Consider the following 14,814-nt stretch of genomic DNA (forward strand, 5'->3'; position numbering starts at 1 on the left):
GTTTTTAAAATCCAATTTGTCCATTTTTTCTAGAAAATCGATCGCTAATCAGTGTCCTTACTGTCTGACCGGACGGTAGGCCTATAGTCGGTAAATTCAACCCCCCAATTAGGACCTATATATGCTTAACTACTCATGACCTCTACCAACATTCAATTAAATGTGTCATTAAAATGTTACACAATAATTCTTTCAGATGTGAAGAATGTTTTGTGTTAATGTGTGATTGTCCTCCTCCAGCAGACATGTTAATGTGTAATTGTTCTCCTCCAGCAGACATGTTAATGTGTAATTGTCCTCCTCCAGCAGACATGTTAATGTGTAATTGTCCTCCTCCAGCAGACATGTTAATGTGTAATTGTTCTCCTTCAGCAGACATGTTAATGTGTAATTGTTCTCCTTCAGCAGACGTGTTAATGTGTAATTGTTCTCCTTCAGCAGACATGTTAATGTGTAATTGTCCTCCTCCAGCAGACATGTTAATGTGTAATTGTTCTCCTTCAGCAGACGTGTTAATGTGTAATTGTTCTCCTTCAGCAGACATGTTAATGTGTAATTGTTCTCCTTCAGCAGACGTGTTAATGTGTAATTGTTCTCCTTCAGCAGACATGTTAATGTGGTTAATGGGAGCGGTGATAGGAATGGCGGGCAGCCTCGCGCATGCGCACTGCCACTGCGGCCTCTTCCTGGTGACGTCACAAACATGGCGGCCGGATCACCTGGCCTTCTCCACCAGTAAGACCTACCAGGTGAACTGCTCCGACGCCCGGCAGGCCAGTCAGGACTGTAGGAGGCGCTGTGAGGAGGAGGTGAGTATATGCCGGAGTTAATTGTTGTCTCAGTAACGTGATAAGGCGTAATGCTTTAGGCATTGTATGTACTAGCTCTATCTATATATCAATCCATTAATGTAACATCACTTGTATGTATATACCTTACCTGAATAAACATATTTATTTATTATTTATTTAATGCGAGACGTGTGGGGGGGGGGGCGAGGGCGGTAAGCATTTGTTTCCTCCAGTATAGACTAGGACGGTGCGTGTCCTGAGAGGCTAGTGACCTGAGATTACTTGGTCTAGTATGGACGACGACACTGGCCCTTCCTCCCTCCCTCTCTCTCCCTTTTCTCCCTCTCTCCCTCACCCCCTCCTCCACTAGCCCTGGTAGTACAGTCGGGTTCGTTCTCGATGCACAATCGAGAATTCCTAGTTCGAATCCCGGGCGGGACAAGAATGGTTGGGCACATTTCCTTTCACCTAATGCCTCTGTGCACCTAGCAGTAAGTAGGTACGGGGGAGTTAGTCAGCTTCTTGTGTGGGTGGGGGGGGGGGTGTTCACCTTGTATGAATACATGCAGGCTTCCTGCCCCCCCCCCCCCCGACACAATGACTTATTCCCTCCCCCTCTTCTGTGTCCCAACCCCCTTCCCTTTCATTCCTACCTCCCTTACCCTCTTCTACTCTCCCCCCCCCCCTTCACCCCCTCAAGATAACCTCCCCACCTCTCCTCTAAAGGGGGGGCTGTCAGGTGGGCACACAGCCACGTGGCTAAGTAGGTTAGAAGAGAAAATGACAGCCGCGTTATACAATGACTTTGGTCGCTGTTATGAGGTAAATGCGCGCGCGTGCGCACACACACACAGACAGACAGACAGACAAACACACACACACACACACACACACACACACACACACACACACACACACACACACACACACACACACACACACAAATGGAATGCATTAGGAAGAGATGTGGTGGAGGCTGACTCCATACACAGTTTCAAGTGTAGATATGATAGAGCCCAATAGGCTCAGGAATCTGTACACCTGTTGATTGACGGTTGAGAGGCGGGACCAAAGAGCCAGAGCTCAACCCCTGCAAGCACAACTAGGTGAGTACAACTAGGTGAGTACACACACACATTCACTCTCACTCACTCTCTCTCTCTCTCTCTCGTTCGTTCGTTTATTATGCACCCCATACCCATCTTGTGGGCGGTAGTGGAAAGGGTTACAGAGGCACATAATGGGCTCAGGGACTGAACCCCACAATTCATTTAGCTAAGCAAGTTACAATCTTGATGAGCTAGTTACAAAATTTTCTTCTGTCCTCCATGGACAGGGTGAGAGATCTGATGAACATATAGTTCAGTGATGTATTGAACAATCAACCACAGAAGGTGACTGTAGTGCTTTTAAAATGCTAATCTAACGTACAAACATAAGCACACAGATTTACGTCTGTGTTACGGCCCTCTTGGGTCGCAATTGGGTTCTTTCTCCGATGTTAATAGAGTTTGGGTATCCGGCCCCAAGTTAGTAGTGACTTTCAAGGGGTGTGTTCCGTAACGCAAGTAAATTAAAGGGGAAGGGAGACAAAGGCAAAAACTTAAATATATAATTATCACCGTCACCATAAATAATATATATTTTATCACACGGGGGAGGTATAAACACTATTATATACAATCTGGTCTTCCTCTGAAGACGCGGAGTGTTCCACGGTGCTCAACGATGCTTAGCTCTTGGTCCTCTTGTGGCCTCACGATGAATCACGATTCTCTCGAGTCTACCCTGGCCACAGGCCAGCCAAATCACAGTTCCACTGGGGGCACCGTGGTGGAGGCCTTCAACCACAAATCCAGCCTGTAGCTGGCAGGTTCCAATCAGTTCCACAGGTTAGGCCACTCCACGACCGATACTAGGGTTGCGAGCCCTAGGCAGGAGCCTCGTGTGATCCCACAGATCACTCTCCTCGCCACAACACCCCAGTGGTTAGTCTTCTCCTCCAGTCAGCCCCGGGTACGACAAATCCTCAACTGCCACGTCACAGGCAGGCTAACACAACAGTGTTCATCCGGGGGGTGACTCACAACTTCTGCAGCTAACACTTGGAGATTCTACGGCTGCCTTGGGTAGACTGATCCAACGTTCATTACAGCAGTCCCAGGTCGACTCTGTAATCAGACACGTCATCAGTACTAGTTACACTCTAGGGCACCTCACTTACAGGCTTAGACACAAACGCCCACCTATCCACTCCATAGATGGCGTTGCTGTCTAAGCGTCACCTCACCAGAGGTCAGCAGCGGCTGTGTTATGAGCTGATCAGGACGGGAAACTAGCCCTTGTGGCCAGTATATCTCGTCCTCACTAGATGGCGTCGTCCATTCGGAGGGTGTTTCGGGAGCTGACCCACAGATGGCGCGGTTGTCACTGCTCCGTGCTCGGACGCTGGGCTCGGGTCCGTAACAGTCTGTCCTACATAAACAGTGTTGGAGGTGTCTTTTTACAGTGTAATGTGTGTTTACAAAGGTGAAATGCAAGTCTGACCAGCTTCCACATACCCCTGTATACAAATGCACACATATATACATATAACACACATACCTACACACATCCACATATACATACATACACCTATGTCTCTCCATCTTTGACAGGACAAGATAGCTTCTATAGAAACTAGTGTGATATTAAACACGTAACCACTGAAGGTGGTTAAGCTTTTACAAGCTCAGGTTATTAGTGCATACATTGTATAACAGATGTATTACGTATTGTATGTATTGTATAGAGGGGGGCAGTGTAGGAGATGGGGCTTGGGGTGTGTGTGTGGTGTAAGGGGGGGAGTATAGGATATGGGGGGGGGATTGGGGGGGAAGAGGTATGACCCAAATACAGTCAACAACTTTCAGACGCATCTTCTCACCCTCACTCACCCTCACAATCATAACTATCCATTGTGTTTGTCAGTCGTGTGTACCACCAAGGTGTAGACTAGACCTTCAGGGGTGTACAAGTGTACACTCAGTGTGCACAAGACATGGAGGTCGTGTCTGTCTGTTCCACACACTACACAAAATGCACATGTTATCTACACGTCTCTCAAGAGGAACATTCCGTGATGGTCTCTGACTTTGACCTTTTCCCAGTCATTTTTTGTGGTGTTCGTGACCTTGTTTAGTGTGGTCGTTCAGTCCCTCTGAATCCCTGTTGACGGACGACCTTATTGTAGCCACTGTTGTGTTTTGGGAGTTATTGTGACTGGGAGTAAGTACCTCGGTGATTAATGACCTCGCAAACTCTTCCCTGTGGCTCGTTAAGCTCAAGATGACTCTCAAGATAGGGTCGTTATCTCGTTAATGGCCATGACCTGGTTCCCAAAGCCCTGGTATGGGGTCAAAATGAGGTCCAATGTCCTCTTTTACATAGTCTTTGCTTGGACGACGGAGACCTCTATTGGATAGTTCCAATAGAGGTCATTGGAACTATTGGATAGTTCCAATAGAGGTCATTGGAACTATTGGATAGTTCCAATAGAGGTCATTGGAACTATTGGATAGTTCCAATAGAGGTCATTGGAACTATTGGATAGTTCCAATAGAGGTCATTGGAACTATTGGATAGTTCCAATAGAGGTCATTGGAACTATTGGATAGTTCCAATAGAGGTCATTGGAACTATTGGATAGTTCCAATAGAGGTCATTGGAACTATTGGATAGTTCCAATAGAGGTCATTGGAACTATTGGATAGTTCCAATAGAGGTCATTGGAACTATTGGATAGTTCCAATAGAGGTCATTGGAACTATTGGATAGTTCCAATAGAGGTCATTGGAACTATTGGATAGTTCCAATAGAGGTCCGTCAGGAGAGAGCACAAAGACATTACGACTATATAGCACTGGGAAGGGGGTCAGGATAAGGATTTGGGATGGGACGGGGGGAAGGAATGGTGCCCAACCACTTGTGGACGGTCGGGGATTGAACGCCGACCTGCATGAAGCGAGACCGTCGCTCTACCGTCTACCCCGAGTGGTTGGGTGCAGCCAGTAGCAGCTGTCTAATTTCCAGGTACCTATTTACTGCTAGGTAAACAGGAGCATCAGGGTGAAAGAACCTCCCTCCCTCCCTCTCCCCCCCATTTCCCCCCTCTCCCCCCTTTCCACCTCTCCCCCCTTTTCCCCCTCTCCCTCCTTTCCTTCCTTTCTCTCTATATGGCTCAAATTAATTTAAAAAACATGGTTAATGTATGACTTATTTTTTTACTTAGTGCTGTACACGTATTTTGTAGATTATATAAATAAATATATACATATTTTTGGCGAGAAAGTTCTCGCCCCCCCCCCCCCAATAAAAAAAGAAAAACATAGAGGTTGATGAAGGTTTGGAGGAAGTCGCTGACGTCGTAATTCAGAAAAGAAAGTAAGGGGGGGGGGAGGGAAAATTAAATATGGGAGCACGTGTTGGCAAGAAGACCAACGTGATTTCATTCATTCAGTGGGCGGAGTCCCGCCACCACGCTCTTGTTTACGTCGACTGTTGTCAATGACGCGGTGATTGTTTGTAGATGGGCTTTTGATTGTTCCCTCCTTTATCGTAGCTTTTGTCTGAAATTGATTGAGTATTTGTATTATTTAAGAGATATTCAAGAGGAGCCTGGAATGGCAACAACAGATTTAAAAGAAAATAGGGTTGGAGGTCAGACTTAAGAATATTAAGAGTAGTTGAATTTTCTCCCGGCCGTTGTTACGCTTGGAGGCTCTCAGCTGGGTGCAATTTCTAACGTACTTCCTGTAATTAAAAACCTTTAATGTGAATGTTACCATGACACATGTGTGTGTGTGTGTGTGTGTGTGTGTGTGTGTGTGTGTGTGTGTGTGTGTGTGTGTGTGTGTGTGTGTATACTCACCTATTTGTGCTTGCAGGATTGAGCATTGACTCTTAGATCCCGCCTAATAGGATCCCGGATCCTGTGTGTGTGTGTGTGTGTGTGTGTGTGTGTGTGTGTGTGTGTGTGTGTGTGTGTGTGTGTGTGTGTGTGTGTGTGTGTGTGTGTGTGTGTACTCACCTAATTGTGATTGCGGGGGTTGAGCTTAGGCTCTTTGATCCCGCCTCTCAACTGTCAATCAACTGGTGTGTGTGTGTGTGTGAGAGAGAGAGAGAGGGGGGGGGGAGTACCATTTACACCCGTTAAGGGTGTCGTCATGGCTACAACAATTTAGGTTTAGGGAATTACTTTATCCCTAGACTATGTTAGGACTAAGGTAGACTTGTTTGGTCAGTTAAGGTATTGTGGTGGTCTTAATGACCCTCAAAAGGGCGCCTATACCCAACCCGCCAAACACACACCGAAACTATAACGTTGGTACAACGTTCGAACAAGTTTTAACACTTCCTAACCAGTTATAACAACCAATCTAGCAAGTTGTAACAACGTTTTAATACGTCATAAACACGTTAAGCCAAGATGTAACAACTTTATGTCAAGTTGTAACAAGCGGAAAATAGAGACAGTTTTGGTTTGTGTTTGCAGGGAAGTAGCGAAGTTTTCATGTCCTCAACATGTCCTCGACACCACCATAACAAGGCCGTGTTGTGCTCTGTTGATGGCATTTTGTTTTCCCTTTATGGAAATAATGTAAGAAACTAGTGTTATCACTGGGTTGTTTAGGGAGCATTTGGTCCCGGGGTTACACGTGTGTGTTACGTGTTAAGACAACGTCATTACTTGAAGATGGTCAGTAATTGCTGTTGTTTAGCTTATTATCGTGTTATTGTTAGTATGTACCGCAGGTAGGCCTATACCCTCAGTTCGCCCTCTCTCCCGTACAACTCTTGGTTCACTTCACCTTTCCTCCCTTCTGTCCTTGTACCAACCATTCGTTTCATTCTCCCTCCCTCTTTCCCTTCACTATTCTTCTTTTCTTTCCATTCTGCCGTTTCTCCCTACCGCCCTTTGCTATCTCTCTCTCTCTCTCTCGCTCTCTCTCTCTCTCTCTCTCTCTCTCTCTCTCTCTCTCTCTCTCTCTCTCTCTCTCTCTCTCTCTCTCTCTCTCTCCTCATGTGGTAGTGTTGCCTCATTTCTCCTGTCCATGTTGTGGCTCCTGCAGGGTAGGAGGGGAAGGAATGTAAAGTATATACGCTCTCTACCTCCTCCAGACGCCACGAGAAGAGGTGGAGGTGATCTCTCATTTCTGGGGGAGGATGTGCTGCCATGAGGGGATGTGTGGGGGAAGGATGAGCTACCATGAGTGGAGGAGGATGAAATGCCATGGTCGCTACCATGGATGTAATGGTAGTACTTTCACTTATTTGTGTGACATGGCCTGCGCCTTGCTTCCTTCACCTTCTCACTGAGTGTTACTGGTGTGTGTTGGGGCGCTCATGTGGTAGTGTCTCTCACGCTCTCTCTCTCACCTCTCACGCTCTCTCTCACCCCTCATGCTCTCTCTCACCTCTCACTCTCTCTCTCTCTCGCCTCTCACGCTCTCTCTCTCTCTCTCACACTGATGATCAAGGTCTTGGATGTGTAGGTGGTTGTCTAGGTGTGTGTGCTTCTAGCTCAACTATACCACAACACATTTGATGCTTGCCGGAACGAAGATGGATGTATTCAAGAGACACTTGGACAGCTTCTTGCAAGGAGTTCCAGACCAACCAGGCTGTAGTGGATATGTGGGCCTGCGGGTCGCTCCAAGCAACAGCCTGTTGGACCAAGTTATCGCAAGTCGCCAGGCCGGGCTCGGGGAGTAGTAGAACTTGCGAAACCCTCTCCAGGTATGGACCAGGTACACTGCAGGTATGCTTGTCACATGGTGGGAACAGCCTGCTGGATCACTACTTCATCAGTAAAGTTGGCATCAAAATCTCTCTCTCGGCCTCACTTGTATAGCTCCCATCATGCACTCGCCTAGTTGTGCTTGTGAGAGTTGAGCTTCGGCTCTTGGGTCCCGCCTCTCGACTTTGAATAAACGTGTGTGTGTTAATTATAAATGCAAAAATAATGATAATGAAGTTTCGATAATGATAGTAATAATCATAAAATATTTAACATTAGGGTTTTATGTTTCAGGAAAAAAATTAATTCTAGCCTGAATTCTGAATATTGCGACGGAATAGTCATAATTCTGGCTCGATGGAATGCGTCAGTGCATATTGAGGATGGAAATAGACTGATTGATTGATAAAGATTAAGCCACCTAAGAGGTGGCACGGGCATGAATAGCCCGTAAGTGGTACAATTTGTTTTTTCTCAGTATTGAGTTTGCATTTACCCATCAAGCTGTTATCGCGGGGGAGGATACTGCTTCACAGTCTAGATCAGTGACTGAGCCAATAATGTACTAACACTAGAGGCTGTACAGATATTCAGTAATTTCACTGTTAATTATCTAAATGCCTAAACTCTGTTCAGTTTTAAATCCAGCTGGGGAGATCATCAGATCAAATGGGGAGACCTCTGACAAGCCGCCAGCTTCCTGTCCTCGTCGAAGCCACTAGTGTTAGTGGGTTTTGGGTAAATTCAAGTAATTATTTTGTGCCCGGCTTGACTATATCTGATTCAATTGTTGTTGTTGTTTTAGATTCAGCTACTGGGAACACAAAGTTCCAAGTAGCACGGGCTATGGTGAGCCCGTAGTGGACTTACCTGGCACAGGAGCGGGGCTGTGACTTTGAGTCAAGATCAGTTCTCTATAAGAAGGGGGGGGGGAGATCTTCCATTAAAGAAAACGGAGATACAAAAGGCTGGAACATCGCTATCTTACAATCAAAATCAAATTGCATGAAATCTAAATCACAAACACACGAACCACCTCACCGGTGTACCAGTAATACCTCTTAATTGGTGGAAGTTTTTTGCTCTTAAAAGCTTGTTTGCAAACAAAAACAAATGTAGCTCCTAACCTAAAAGAGAAAGGCACAAATTTGTTAGTGGATTCACCGTCGGTGGATTCAGCGATGGCTGGTGGCGGAAGACGCGGAGGACCCGGATGTGAGGTAGACTGAACCAGAGTTGCTTGCAAGTACTCGTCCCGGATCTGGGTTGTAAACAATAGTTGGTGAGCCAGACGGCCGCTAGAGCAGGGAGGGAATTATCAGGGGGGGGGGGAAGCACCCAGCCATTACGACTATATGGAACTTGGAAGGGGATCAGGATAAGTAAGGATTTGGGATGGGTCAAGGGGAAAGGAATGGTGGCCAATCACTTGTGGACGGTCGGGGATTGAATAGCTGATCCAGATTGGAATACTGGAACGGCTGAGTAGGTCGTAAATCAGGTGTGGGGAGGGGTAGAGTGGGGAGATGGTTCAAGATAGCCATTTAAGATAGGGGGGCGGGGGAAGTTTGATAAGAGAGGATAGTTGAGGTGAATGGATAGATACATTTGTCGCATCTAAGGAGGGAATATCACTGCGAACTTCAGAGAATGAGTGATATTTAACGCTGGTTTGTGTGGGGTTTCTTCCATCTTTCTGTTGACATCTTTGTTGTGTAGCTCTAGGGCGTTATCTTGGCGTTATTACTGCCTCTCTTCGCTCGGTTCCCAGCCTCTCGCCCTCCTGCCTCAGTGGCCTGGCCGTCTGCAGCAACAAAGTGAATAATAATCGTTCATCTTCCGCAGGTCGTGGCGCTCAACCAGGTGTTCAGGACGCAGCCACAGATCCTGGAGGAGTACCACCCACGCCAGGAACTGCCGTGCGATGCTCTTCCAGCTCACACCGCATCCTTCTACAGTGTGTGCGGGAGCCAGCACTGGTACCCCGCCTCTGAGCAGCGCAGCGCCCAGGTCTGCTGCAGCAATACCACCTCCACCCCTGTCTGGTTAGTAGGAGGGATGGGAGAGAGAGAGAAAAAGATTTAGTGAGCGTGTGGACTTGCTGCTTTTAAAACCAAGATTTAGCCTTCCTTGATGGTTACACTTGCCCCAAAACCCCCCAAGGGGATTCAGTAGAACTCCAGGTTAAATTACTTAATAGCATATCATGGTCCATTGGGTTAAAGGGTGCAGCTGGGGAGACCCAAAATGCTGGTTCGAGTCCCATGAGTGCTCCAATGATATTCGCATAATGATATCACGTCAGTATGATTTCTTAGTGTGATTCTGACTAATATTATGCAGTCCATCACGCTTTACTTTCTCGTCAATCCTTGTCATTGTATTGTTTAAATATAATAGTTTTGATTTACAGGATTTTTCTTATTTGTAGCCATGTTAGTATTGTTGTGAAGTTAATTTTCTTTAAGTATGTTTTATTTTAATTTACCGTAGGGCCACCATCTGTATTCTGGCCTCGACGGGGACACAAAGCCGCCAACTTGAGTGTATTGTAGGGAGGGTCGGCGTCGTAGCCACTCCCATCATATTTACTCTAATACTGTGTGTTTGGGGCTAAGGATTTGATTACGGAAGACTAGCGAGACATGTTGCAATACACCTCAGTCCGCCCAGCAGCCATGTGCAGTGTGCGTGCCACCTAGATATCTCCCCCTCCCCCAAGCCCAGCTTTCTCTGACCGCTGTGTGGCAGAGAGCTCCACCACAGCACTGAGGGTCGACAGCTGAGAACGTCTCCGCGCTTACCTCCCGACCATTTGGTCAGCGATGGAAAATATGTGTCAAATAGCACACACTGTATAAAACGGTAAAGCCGAGGGGAGGGTGGGGGGGAGTAGGGATTACTTGCGTAGTGTGACAGAATATGATAAACACATTTCATGCTGTTTTGTAGTGATAATAGACTTCGTCATAGCAAACTCTCTACTACTCTATCCGCCTGAGACCTTCTGGGTCGCTACAACTAGCCAGTACATACCGTATATCATAAAAATTGCAAATCATAGTGGCTAGATACAGTAGTTCTCCCGCAGTATCTATCCACAGTAGTTCTCTATCCCTTGCATGATATTTAAGGTTCAGAAACATTCGTTAGTTTTAACGTACAATACTATGTAATCAAAAACTATATTTTCACGAGAATATATATATTCATATTTGTATATTACAATTTAGACCTAGGATAAGTTAGGGTAAGTGTTTGGTTTTATTGGTAATTGTATTTGAAGTAGGTGAGTGAAGCAGTTACGGAGGCGCGGCTGTCATTCAGGAGTGCAGCGATGCGCTAGTCGGCGAAAGTCTGAACAAATGTGTTATTTAATATAATGTTGTCATATAAATGGTTGGATTAACGAATTAGTAGTTTAGTTCACTTATTATGCACCCCATACCCATCTTGTGGGCGGTAGTGGAACGGATTACAGAGGCACATAATGGGCTCAGTGACTGAACCCCACAATTCATTTAGCTAAGCAAGTTACAATCTTGATGAGCTAATTACAAAATTCAGTACAAGTCGTCACATCATAAATGGGTTCGAGATCGACCACAAGTACAGTTTCTAAATTAAGCAACTGACATATGTGGAGAGTAACGAGCATTTGGTCAGTTTTTCATGAGGACGGGCTAATACTCGTAATAAGAAAAGGCTTCACAAGCACCTAACTGGTATTCAACTAAGGTCTCAACTCTTCCCTAGAGCTCCACTGTGGTATTCCACATAGTCTTCAAGCATTAATAAGGATTCAGTGAAGGTAAATTGACCAACTTTAATATTAAGAGTCCAACGCCAACAATAATCACACACGAGGAAGATGGTATCGCAGACTGATAATATTCCTCACAAGCGACTTCCGTGTCGCTTGTGAGGAATAATATGTCAGCATAACTAAATTATGCTGACATCTCGGGAAAATTGAAATAAGTTTATTGAGGTAAAATACACACAAAGGGATGAGGTAGCTCAAGCTATTCTCACCCCGTTCAGTACATCGTGTTAATACATACATATACACACATCACAACCAATAAACATATTACCGAACATTCTGAGAGATAAACATATACATTTCCTATCTCGGGGAAGTTCTTAACTATGTTAAGTGTACCTTATAGGAAGGAGGCAGGAAGCTACCATGAGAGGAGAGAGAGATCAGGATGACGAGAGGTAATGAGCAGCACAAGGATTAGTATCAGTCCCCCATCCTGTTCCTAGAATACACAAATCATCTAATAGAGGAAAACACGTTTATTCACATCAGTGTTTGCTGATGATCCTGAATGAGAAGGATCACGACTGGGGTGCACTTCAGTACATTACAAAATCAGCTAAACACTCCAGAAAAGTCGGAGAAATGGCTAATGGATTTTAACCAAGACCAACACGCGGGTATTTATTAACTTTATATAGACGATAAATCATCACAAGACTGCAGTCGTATGTATAACACATATAATGTATGTGTTTGTCAGGTGTGAGGAGACTACAGAGGAGGGCCGGGCGGCGGACCGCCAGACACCAGTGGCCCATCGGAAGATAGACACACATACCAACCAGAACGCCATTGAGAACAACGAAATACAGGGAGCCACCAAGCCAGAGTCTCAGGTTAGTGAGTGAGTGCACCTCGGGAGGAGAGTAAGTGAGCATTAACTGAGCATTAGCAGCGAGTGAGTAAATGGTGAGTAAAAACCTCAGGTAAGCCCCAGAAGATGAATGAGCACGTGCTTTTAGGATAATCAACTTGTGTTTTCTTCCTGCAGGATGGTGGATCGTGGCTAGCAAACATCCTACAGTTCTTCGGCTACAAGAGTGTGGGCGACATGGTCAAGAATATTGACATCTTCTCTCTGCCTGGCAAGGTCCAGGGCTTAGTGAAGGTCAGTGAGCCTAACCAGAACTCACTCTCCAATAGTAACCACCTAGCACTAATTACCTAGTAGTTTGTAATTACCCAAGTGTAATTATATAAATGTCGTTACAGGATAAGAGGAAATACAGGAAAACTCGTGGTTTCCCCTCTTCCTAGTACAGTACTTTGTCATATGACGCCTTGAAACCATGCAACCGCTGCATATTCCAATTTTGATCACACAAAAGATGTACAGACTTGATAATTATAACTCATGTTAATAACATTGACTTTCTATATCCGCTGTTGAATAATCTATGTACTCTCTCTCTGCCACCCGGTGACTGATCTTTGTCTCGTCTCTCCACAGACATACAATGACGAGATCTCTATGGGACAGTGTTATATGGAGTTCACCACCTTCAGCCTCTTTAAGCAGGATGGCGCCCTCTCCTCCCTGCAGCGTATCCGGCGCCACACGCCCCTGGAGGTGGTGGAGGAGGAGGCCTGGGACTTGGAGGGACATCATGACCTGGAGGAGAAATTCGTCGCACTTCTACAGGAGGCCAGAGCTTTGGCCTCTAAGAGCCCTGGCATGTCTGCTATAGAGGTGAGGCATGTTGAAAATGTGTGCTGAATTTGAAATACAAATTTATAATTTTAAAATTTTGTGCTGCTTACCTCCCTGTGAAATGATTAATGCCACACGTAGACTTTACAAGTAATACAGTACTTCAGCTAATTATGTATACATGCCATTTCATACCAAGAATTATTTATATGATTTTAACAAAGGTTTTATTACTATTTTACATATTAGTGTAGTAAAATCTACATTATAATTTTAATAATACTGTAATTATGCAATATGTAAACAAAATTACAATTTCGGTATCATTTAATTTTTTTTAAGTGATTATTTTCATGTACAGTTCACAATCTGAATTTTGTTCTGTATCAAGTGTTAGAATACGAGGAGTGACGCCTCCCACTTTCCCCGGAGTGAGCACACAATGGGTTCCCTCCTCCCCCTGAGTGAGCACACAATGGGTTCCCTCCTTCCCCGGAGTGAGCACACAATGGGTTCCCTCCTCCCCCGGAGTGAGCACACAATGGGTTCCCTCCTCACCCTGAGTGAGCACACAATGGGTTCCCTCCTCACCCTGAGTGAGCACACAATGGGTTCCCTCCTCACCCTGAGTGAGCACACAATGGGTTCCCTCCTCCCCCTGAGTGAGCACACAATGGGTTCCCTCCTCCCCCTGAGTGAGCACACAATGGGTTCCCTCCTCCCCCTGAGTGAGCACACAATGGGTTCCCTCCTCACCCTGAGTGAGCACACAATGGGTTCCCTCCTCCCCCTGAGTGAGCACACAATGGGTTCCCTCCTCCCCCTGAGTGAGCACAGAGTATTGTCTCCTGAGTAAAGCCGTGTCCACCAACAGAGTGTGGTGAACGGGCTGGTTGGGATGCTGGACGGGTCGCCCACCACCAGGCAATATGCTGATATTATCAGACAGGTGATGCCCCTCGTGCTCCAGGTGTACACCTCTGACGACCCGTCATCAGCTATAACCACCTTCATCTCCCAGGCCCTCGGACCCTACCTCGCCCACGTGAGTTTGCCCGTTACCCCAAGATTATGAGCAGTCTTTTCTCACCTTAAAAATGTTCATTTTTACACCTTGGAAAGAAATCATTCACAATTATTAATAACATCCGAAACTAACTAAAATACTAAGTTACTTGCCTACATTTATAGGTCCAGACTCCATCCCAGAGTTCCAATGCCATCAACACCAACAGTAAACCAACACAATGGACCGACCTGAGCGTGAAGCCTGCCCCTGCGACCAAGACCACACCTAGACCATCCAGTTCTTCTTCAGGAGGAGCTTCTGCCTCCTCTCCCATTACTGCCATGGTGCTAGAGTTCCTCAGATACTACATGGGCAACTACCTGTCTTCTCTACCTGGTTAGCAACACAATTTGTTTACAATTTTCTAGGCTAAAAATGTAACTTTGATTTTTATGACATTGTTACACGTTAAAACATTGTGGAATATTATCCTTCAAGGTCAAATGAAATAATTTAGAAAATTTGTAGAAATATAATGTAATGCATGAGAAAAAACCTAAACAGAATTCTCATAATAACAAATGTGTTTTTGCTACTCTGGCAAAGATTGTTCTTTGAACTGACCTTATCCCTTGACTTACCCTTCAGATATTACTTGACTTGAAAGTGTCCGAGTTGGCCAATGGTTCTCGACAAATTATTTTTGTCTCGATAAATACACAATTTGTTCATAACATTTATTATCTCATAGCTGGT

At 45.4% G+C, this 14,814-nt stretch overlaps 2 protein-coding genes across 3 annotated transcripts in view; one reads left to right on the forward strand and one right to left on the reverse strand.

Moving 5' to 3' along the window:
* The window catches only part of LOC123757202 (uncharacterized), a 41,158-nt gene that overhangs the window by 22,983 nt on the left and 3,361 nt on the right, over positions 1–14,814 (forward strand). The window contains exons 2-8 of one of the 2 annotated variants that reach the window (XM_045740670.2): positions 604–809; positions 9,415–9,614; positions 12,099–12,234; positions 12,390–12,506; positions 12,849–13,088; positions 13,924–14,094; positions 14,241–14,454. In XM_045740670.2, coding sequence (XP_045596626.2) covers positions 609–809; positions 9,415–9,614; positions 12,099–12,234; positions 12,390–12,506; positions 12,849–13,088; positions 13,924–14,094; positions 14,241–14,454 — 1,279 coding nt within the window. In that variant the 5' untranslated portion in view covers positions 604–608. The remainder of the gene's footprint in view (positions 1–603; positions 810–9,414; positions 9,615–12,098; positions 12,235–12,389; positions 12,507–12,848; positions 13,089–13,923; positions 14,095–14,240; positions 14,455–14,814) is intronic. The other variant, XM_069323634.1, reaches the window with a different exon arrangement.
* Positions 143–610, reverse strand: LOC138364341 (uncharacterized). Its single transcript, XM_069323945.1, has one exon. The coding sequence runs from the start codon at positions 608–610 to the stop codon at positions 143–145; it is 468 nt and encodes a 155-aa protein (XP_069180046.1).

Source organism: Procambarus clarkii, chromosome 13 (assembly GCF_040958095.1).
Source record: "Procambarus clarkii isolate CNS0578487 chromosome 13, FALCON_Pclarkii_2.0, whole genome shotgun sequence".
Taxonomy (NCBI): domain Eukaryota; kingdom Metazoa; phylum Arthropoda; class Malacostraca; order Decapoda; family Cambaridae; genus Procambarus; species Procambarus clarkii.

Excerpts from the sequence above, each read along its gene's own strand:
- LOC138364341 (XM_069323945.1), bottom strand. The coding sequence starts at position 610 with ATGTCTGCTGAAGGAGAACAATTACACATTAACACGTCTGCTGAAGGA.